This window comes from Dendroctonus ponderosae, unplaced genomic scaffold (assembly GCF_020466585.1).
Source record: "Dendroctonus ponderosae isolate FM_Combo_2020 unplaced genomic scaffold, Dpon_F_20191213v2 Dpon_F_20191213_307, whole genome shotgun sequence".
Lineage (NCBI taxonomy): Eukaryota > Metazoa > Arthropoda > Insecta > Coleoptera > Curculionidae > Dendroctonus > Dendroctonus ponderosae.
This window is the reverse complement of record NW_026018515.1, coordinates 1-8754: the sequence shown is the minus strand read 5'-3', so window position 1 is coordinate 8754 and position 8754 is coordinate 1. Positions and strand designations below refer to the sequence as shown.

General features: G+C 36.4%; 1 protein-coding gene across 5 annotated transcripts; it reads right to left on the bottom strand.

Moving 5' to 3' along the window:
- Positions 1-1618: 1618 nt before the first annotated feature.
- On the bottom strand, positions 1619-7858 carry LOC109535366 (balbiani ring protein 3). Of its 5 annotated transcripts, none has more exons than XM_048665331.1 (6): positions 7534-7858; positions 4422-4460; positions 3989-4083; positions 1979-2242; positions 1772-1920; positions 1619-1715 (listed from the first exon to the last, which is right to left on the bottom strand). In XM_048665331.1, the coding sequence occupies exons 1-6, from the start codon at positions 7754-7756 to the stop codon at positions 1682-1684; spliced, it is 804 nt and encodes a 267-aa protein (XP_048521288.1). In that variant the 5' UTR covers positions 7757-7858; the 3' UTR covers positions 1619-1681. The 5 variants fall into 5 exon arrangements, with proteins under 5 accessions (XP_048521288.1, XP_048521285.1, XP_048521286.1 ...); XM_048665328.1 differs by having other exon boundaries at positions 4413-4460; positions 7456-7855; XM_048665329.1 differs by having other exon boundaries at positions 7456-7854.
- Positions 7859-8754: the final 896 nt, after the last annotated feature.

Below are 8754 nucleotides of genomic sequence, written 5' to 3'. Positions count from 1 at the left end.
CGTTTCTTGTGGATTCTAGCATGTTTTTAGTTCAGTGGCTGTTGCGGAAGTTCATGCTAATTTCATCGTTAGTGATTTATACAATTAGTTCCAGCAGTAAAGATTTGGATTCTTAGAGTTTCAATAGTCATGGATCTTGTTTGTTTTTTATTGTTTTATGCTTTCTAAAATAATGAACAGATATGTTTGAATGTTGTCTATGACCTTCATTTTAATTATATACATGCCTATGAAAAATCATAAAAATATGCAGCATAACAATTTGTGTCCTATAAGATTGCAGCTTCAACACAAACATTAACCGGAAACAATTAACTAAAGAAAAGTAAACGAGTTTTTTTGAGGTTGGGCGTCGCTATTCCAGCAAGGTCAGGCGATTAAAAACCAAGTATGAGCATAGCGGCAACATGGCAGTGAGACGCGCAAGCGCAATCAGCCAGGACGGCTGTGGACGGTTAAGAAAAAAATATCTGCGTGCGGAAGAATGTGAAAACCTAAGCCCTCCTAGATCTCTAGTGATGCTCCAGTGAAAGGTTATGTTTAGCGGCGTCTATTCGACCGTATTTCATTTTGATGTCTTTGTTTCCTTCTTTTTAGAACGTACAAAGAGAAAAGCAGATTTAACTTTTGGTTTTGAACGTTCATTTCATGCGCCTCAAAACACTGACAAGAAAACATGTAGAAAAAAAAGTTGGATCGTGTTTCGCTCCCGAAAGATATGCCAACACTGTCGGCGGAATGCGGAAAAATAATCCGTGAACTGCGTAAATTTTTCCGCGCGTAGTAATGGTAGTAGTAGGCTGCGCACACACTTTCCGCACTCCGCGTCCGCAAAGCATTCTGCACCCATGAGAACCAAGCTTTAGGAGAGTTACTTAATTAGAAAGAGCCTCTACAAAGCCTCTATTTTAATTATTTACCTTTATAGAAAGCGAGTTTGTTTTGAACATTTGGAACCATTGAAAGTGCGCACTTAACGCACTTTTTTCGAACTTTGATTGCTTTGGAAAGTGCAAAGTACTTGCGTTATACTGTCTTGAAGCGTTTTTGTCTTTGCCTGTAAATGGTTGGCGATAGTATGAACCGAAACGTTTTGTCTAAATCACCTTTATCACCTCTGTAAATTCGAGTCAACGTGGGTTTCCATCAAATCGTTATATAAATGAGCTGAAATTGAAACATTTTCATAAACTCGTATATGGGGAAGGATGTTCTATTTTAAAATCAGCCATCGCTAATTGTCATATTTGTATACAAGTAGAACAACCCAAAAGTGACTGGTTAATCCCCCTATCTGTTTAGGCAGCGATTAAAAGCTATTTAATTATGATATCTAACATATAACAAGCCTTGCAATAGTTTGCGAAGTCTTAACGAAAACGCCAATATAAGAGTTACGAAGCATTATTATCAGGCGGCGCAAGATTGTAAATTTACATAACTCACATGTACCTACAGACAACATCTAATTTATGAGTTTGCGTATTTTTCTTAATCCTCTTCGCGTACAGATTGACAAATTAACGAGGAAGACGGGGACGAAATCATCATTGTCGCCTCAGTGTATCAGGGAGGAAATAGTTGTAATATCGTAAGTAAATCGTTGAATAATAAAAAGTTGCAAATACAATATACTTTTATAGGAGTTTGATACAAATGTTCGTGGATATGTTTATCGTTTTCAGCCGTTGCTCTCCTTTTTCGCGGACAAACATCTGGAAAAAGCAACAGTAATTAGACTAGCTGAAGATCGTTATTCGCATCAAAATACCTGCACATTGACTCGTTCCAAACCAATCCAGTCGTGCAGTTGGTTTTCGGAGAACACTCACAAGAACAAGACTTTGAGTCCCAATAGTGAATACTTGTGCCTCTCATTCTTCTTTCTTCATCGATCTTCCGTTCACACTGGGTTTTCTCCTAAAAACACCCCCCAATTTTGAATGCACGCCTCTTGTGCAGCTCCGACTCAACCCACCTCTTTCCTGCAGTTGCAGCTGCAGGTTTTTTTCGAAAATGTTTGCCTCGATGTGCAACTGTCCGCGCCAATGGCGCATTGGCAGCTGCATTTGATGTCTTTGGGGACTAAAACAGTCGAACAGTAACTGTGACGATTTTTTCTTAAAACCTGCACTGGAACCGACACGTTTTCGTATTTTACCGATTTGCAAATCTTCGGCACTTTAAGGCGTTTGTTGCAGAATCCCATGCACAGTTGAGTTGCCGCTTTATCTGGAATAAGCTGCAACAAAATGAGGGGCGTTTGAAGACAGTTTTTGAAGAAAATAATTTTTCTTGTAAAAAATGGACTCTTGGGAAAATTATGCGTCTTTATTGCAAATAGTGGACAGTTTCCTTTCCAGTTGAGTAGTTGGGTTGTAAGCCTTACATTTTTCGCGACTTTGCAGAAAATACACGATATTATTTTTCCTCCTCAATCTGCTGCAGCGCACTGGCAATCTTTTAACAGCGATTTTATGTTTAATTTACAAACTTTTCGCTGTTTAGTGTTTTTCGCCTAGCTGCGAAGTTAACGAAAAAAATATGAAATTATTAGATGTAAGTCTCGAAAATCGAGCTTTTGGCTGGAATTTGTTTTGGAGAATAGCAATTTTTAAAAATTGATAATTCCCCAACGTGACTTATCCCCCAACGTGAAAAAATTAAGCGCACTTTTCAGGGTGTCGACCCACGGGTGTTCGAAATAAATTTGGAGATTTTTGTTGTTCAATCTCTTCTGGTTCAAAAGCTACAACTTCTTCATTGAAGAATTGTACAATCGCGAATCACATTTGGACAAAACCGGCTTTTTTAAATTTATAATTCCTCAACATGACTTCAGAATTAAGGGACATTTTTTTGTTTAGGCCTCACTGGTATCGCACTCCTCACTCATTTATGCACGCCATCAGCCTCGGCAACATTGCAGTTATCGGTGATTCGAAAACTACCCTTGGGCCAGGCACTTGTGAAAGAACCAACTAAAAGTAATCACATTGCCAGAAGACAAATTTTTCAAAAGTTTTAATTCCTCCATAAGTAAATAATTGCAATTTTTCGAGAATAGACGCACGGGTATCTCAAATTGATTACCGAATTTGCGCGGTTCAAACTTCTCTGATTTAGAAGCTATAATTTCTTAAATGCAGAAATGCAGATCTGAAAATGATCACATTTCGGCGAGACGCAGTTTTGAAATTTTATAATTCCTTGATGTACAGTCCAAATTAAGTGATTTTTTCTGAATCGGGACGGAAGGGGATCTCAAATATATTTGCGAATTTTCGACGTTCAATCTCTTCTGGTTTAGAAGACATAATTTTTTTAAATGAAGAAATGTACAACTGAAAATAATCATATTTCAACAAAACGGATTTTTTTAAATGTATAATTCCTCGAGGTGCCTTTCAAATTAAGTGAAATTTTTCGTGTATTAAAGCACGGGTGTCTCAAATCTATTTCCCAATTTCGAATGGACAGTCCCTCCTGGTTTAGAAGCTACACTTTTTTTTGAGGAGAAAATGCCCAAGCGAACTCTTTCACATTTCAATAAAACAGATATTTGAAAATTTATAACTCCTCGGTGTGCCTGTGTCAAAATTAATTGACTTATTTGGGTATGGAGAACAGGGTATCCCAAACATATATCCGAATTTGCACAGTTCAATCTCTTCTTGTTTAAAAGATACAATTTTTCAAAATTGCACAATTGTGAATAATCACATTTAGACGAGATCAATTTAGAAAAGTTGCTAATTCCTCAATGCGTCTTCCAAATTAAGTGAAATTATTCGGGTATTACCGCGCGGGTGTGCCAAATATATTTCCTAATTAGCGTCATTCAATCTCTTCTCGTTTAAAAGCTACAATTTTTTAAATGAAGAAAGCGATTGTGAATAATCTCATTTAGAGCCGATTAATTCTGGCGTCGGATTTCTCGCATTCATCGTTAAATAAAGAAAAAAATCCATTTTTACAAAGCACTTACTTGTCCTTCATCAGATACCAAGTCAAGAATAAATGGGCGTGGTTTACATTTGACTGCATTTTTCGTGCTTCGCACTTCAGCCGACTTACACATGGCTGAAAATGAAACAATCAAACTTAAATTACTCATTTTTATTCAATTGATTTGTCCCATAATTTGGGGGTTTAAATTGGTGCATATTCCACCCTTACCCCAACCAACCAGCCGTTTTAAGGCAAAGTTTACTACTACAAGCGGCATCTACGAGTGTCACTAGAGACTTCCAGCACTAGTAAACAGTTATATGTTTTTATTTTAAGTTTCATTAATTAATCGTCTTTAGTCGAAAAACCTACGATTAAATCTGAGCCAAATTTTACAAAATCCCGAAAAGCTGATTGTTTTTGAGTGGCAGTAATAAAGTATGTGTGATGAATTGTATTACCATTATTACCTTCTTGAGGCTCAACTCGATATTCACGCAGCGTCACTTCTGAAAATTCAAAATAAACTTATGCAGTTTCAATAATATTTGTTCTAACGTCCACAAATAGCCATATAAAGTGCATTTTATATCTATACAGGGTGTTAGACGCACTGTGCAACTTTAAGATGCGAAAATGCATATGAAACCAATTTTTGCCAGATGCAAACTGAATTTGGGTGGATTGAGAAGCTCTATGAGATGCGGAAGATCTCGTGCATGTTGAGGTTTCTGCAAATCTGGTTTTTGCAATTTTCCTCAAAACTACACTAAGGGCACAAATAATTAGGACTGGATGCATTTGTGCAAGCCCGGAATGTTTTGGAAAATGATTTGTTTATAGAACGCTTTGTTTTATAGTAAAAAATTAAATGTGAAGATTGAAAAAAATTCTGATAATTTTTTTTAATCCAAAAAATTAATTTTTGGATTCATTTTACATATGGAATAGTCACACAACAAATCGAGTCTGGCAGATTTTAAAAAAAATTCTGTCTGAGCCACGAGAAGGAAGTAAAAAATCTGCAAACTCGCAAAAAATTTAACATTTCAAACTCGCCTAAAAATGTGCAATGGTTTCCGAATTAACTTGAATTTGCATCACTTATTTCTAAGACTCGGTAGATTCCATGCTATTAGGATGTCAATAGGGGAGGCAAGTGGCTGTTGGTCAAAAAAATTGGGAACAAATTTCGTACCCCGTTTCTATAAAAAAATTGCCAGCCTGTATGTCAATTTCGGAAGATTTTTTGGGATGCTGTCAAACACTAAAAGAATAGTGGATTTTTCAAAAAAAATGCGACTTTTCGATTGAAAGTCGTTTCCAGATAGTTTCACTGCCATCTCTAATTCTCCATAAAAAATAACGTATAAAAATTAAAAATTCCTCAAAATGTGCTTTAATATCAGCTCCATCTACAATTCACTCTCTTAGATCGGGAATTAATGGGCCTTTAAAATAACGTATAAAGTGCAGAAAATATTTGGCTCTATAAGCGTGCGGAATCCACACAAACTTAAAACATAGAGCGAGTTTGTCATTTTTCCTGGTTTTGATGGCAATAAAAATTCGTAAAAAATCGAATTATTCTGCGGTTCATCCGCGAGCCACGCTGATTCATAAAGAATTAGTTGGGCTTCGCATCTGTGCCAAACTTATAAAAAATGTTTTATTGCTTGGCCTCGTAAAATCGACACAAAGTTAGACTGAGCTTCTTCGGTTTTGATGCAAATAAAAAATCGTCAAAATTTCACTTAACCGTCCGATCAGATTCATCCGCCAGCGATACTCATATATGGAGAATTACTGGGGCTTCAGACCGATACAAATCCTATGAAAACGTTCGCTTTCCTGATTAAGAAAAGTCGAGTCAAAATTATAAATTATATTTTAAGAGCGGCTATTTGTTTCAGACTGAGATTCAAAAATTATCGATATTCGGTATCGATAAAATCGATTCCGAAAATCGTTTGATACCGTATTTAAAGAGCGCATTTCCYTTTACTTACACTCTAAGTTGCAGGTCATTGACAATTTTTGATGAAATTGGACAAAATTTTAATTATCCGAGTGCGCATTATGAGCGGCAATTCATGTAGAGTTGGTTTCAAAATTGTCTGCCTAAAAAGCATATCGAGGTATAAAAGCGCGTGTTCTGGCATTCAAAAGGGCATATTTTCCTTTATTAATTCCAGAAAATTTAGTTTTTTCCTCGCACTATTTTCCGATATTGTACAAATTTTAATCACAGAGTGCCTATTAAGGGCGGCGTCTTATGCGAGTGTCAGTTTTCAAAATTAATTTCTAACAACCAATAGCGGTAAACGAGTGCTTTTTGCAGCATTTAATCAAGCACCGTTTCCTTTACAAATGCCATCAAATTCCATTTCAATCGCCCATTTTTCTGAAATTGTACAAATTTTTAAACATCATACTGCCTATTAAAAGAGGCTTTTTGCTACAAAGTGAGTTTCAAACATAACTTTTCAAAAGAGACCGAGCTCCTTTAAAATAACGCATTTTCCATTACTTTTACTGTAAATTCCAGTTAACTGGCAATCTTTTCTGAAATTTGACAAAATTTTTATTATCTGATTATTCAATTCATGCAGAGTACGTTTCAAAAATGTCTGCCTAAAAAGCCTGATTCTGAGGCATCGGAGTGACTTTTAAACGCGGTTTTTGCAAAACAAAACAAAAAATGCCGAAAAACCGATCGATGTAGCAAAGTGCGTTTTACGGGATTTAAACGGGCGCATGTGTCTCTACAAGTGCCGTAAAGTTCAGATCAACTAACCATTTTTCTGATTTTGTACCAATTTTTTGTCTTTAGTCTCGGAGTGCCTATTAGGAGCGCCCTTTTGTTTCAGAATGAGTTTCAAAAATAAGTTGCCGAAAAACCGATCGAGCTAGAAAAGCGCATGTTGCGGCATTTAAAGCAACAACTTTTCCTTTACTAATTCTACTAAGTTCAATCGTGCATTTTTCTAAAATACAATTTTTTTGTGATCAAAGTGCCCATTAAGAGCGCCCTTTTGTTACATAGTGAATTTCAAACCTGAATTATTCCCGAAACCCCGATTGAGGCCGAAAAGCACATTTTGCGGGATTTAAGCGAGCACAGTTTCCTTGACAAACACCATAAAATTCAGTTCAATCGCACTTCCGTCTGAATTTGCAAATTTTTTATCAGAGTGAGTTTGAAAAAGGCATGCCCGAAAAACCTTTCGGGTTAGAAAACCGCATTTTGCGTTATTTCAAAGCGCGATTCTTAGTGATTAATCACCTTAAAGTTATATCTAATGAAACTTCCAAGTCTTTGGGTTTTAAAGCCCCAAAGTTTTCCACTAATAATTCACTTTCACTTGAGCTTTGAAATAAGCGCCTTTAGCCCGTTTTTTTCCAGTGCATCTAGCAACACCCTGTATACACATTTGAATTTTGGACTTGCTTAACAGTGAATGAATGGAATTGATAATAAATCAGTTTTTGTCCAGAACTCACCATTGGTTTTAGCAACAATGCCACGTACTTTGCGCTTCCAAAAAAATGTATGTCTCTGGGTATCATAATTAAGCATACCTGGTATAATTTCTCCATTGGATAACCGATACACTCTACTTGAGGGCGGATTTCGAACGGCCGGTACCTTAAGAACGGCCCTTCTGTATTCGAAATAAATGTTGATGTTATCTGGATAATTCGGTTGCTTGATTGCCAGACACTTTTGGTGGCACCAACTGTTACTGCACTTTGCCATCATCATCGCGTTCAAGATCACAATTGCCAATGGGAGCGCGTTCATCTTGAACGGGGTGTTCGTTTGATTGAGCTTCGTTTCGAACTGCTTGTACAAGTATACTAATCAGATCAGTCCAGACCATCCAGATTGGTAAACTAATGAAGTAAGGAGCCACTTTCGAATCAATTTTGTATATTTTTGTTTATGCTTGAACTTCCAAAAGCGCGGATATTATCCATGTGCGAATGAGATCGGAGACTTTAAACAAGCTAGAGCAGCAACGGGTGCCGATATTCATCCAAGTGAAAATGGAACTGTCGCTTTCTTTCGGTGGAAAATACATCGATTTTTGCTCAACTATTTAGTTGTTTGACTGCACTTTCCAGTTAGAAAATCAGTAAACGCCAATGGATTTTTTGCTATAAGAAGTTTTGCGCGAAGTCTACATGCAATTGGGAACAGATAAGGTCTTTTGGGGTTTTTGCTGAAATCAACTGTTTTTGAGTAAAAAACGAGCGGTTGGAATGTCCCGGAACATTGTCGCCATATTTAACATTTGATACTTTCCAGGAAAAATCAACTGTGCACGCCAATGGATTGTCTCAACCCAAAAATGAGTTTGAAATTCTCTCTTTGGGATCAAAAACACTTTTTCGGTTTCATTGCAGAAGTGCACTGTTTTTGATTTAAAAAATGAAATCCGTTAGACTGTCCCTGAAAATTTGCGCCAAATTAAACATTTGATAATTTCCAGGCAGAGAAACGGTGCATCAGGGTTGGTTTGATTTTTTTCAAATCATGATTTAAATCACCTAACTTTTTTCGAAAAAAATCCCGATTTAAATCAAAGTTCATTTTTTCAAGAAACTTTATATTTCTAAATATAAAACAGAACACAATTAATTCTAAAAAATGAAAATCAAAATAGAAAACGGTACATGTGAACTTAAAAATTAAACGGGATAAATGGTAAACTCAATAATACTAAAACGGAAATCACTTCTCTTTCTCTTCATTTTCGTTATAAAGTCTGAAGAGGAACACTAATTTCGCTCCTTTTT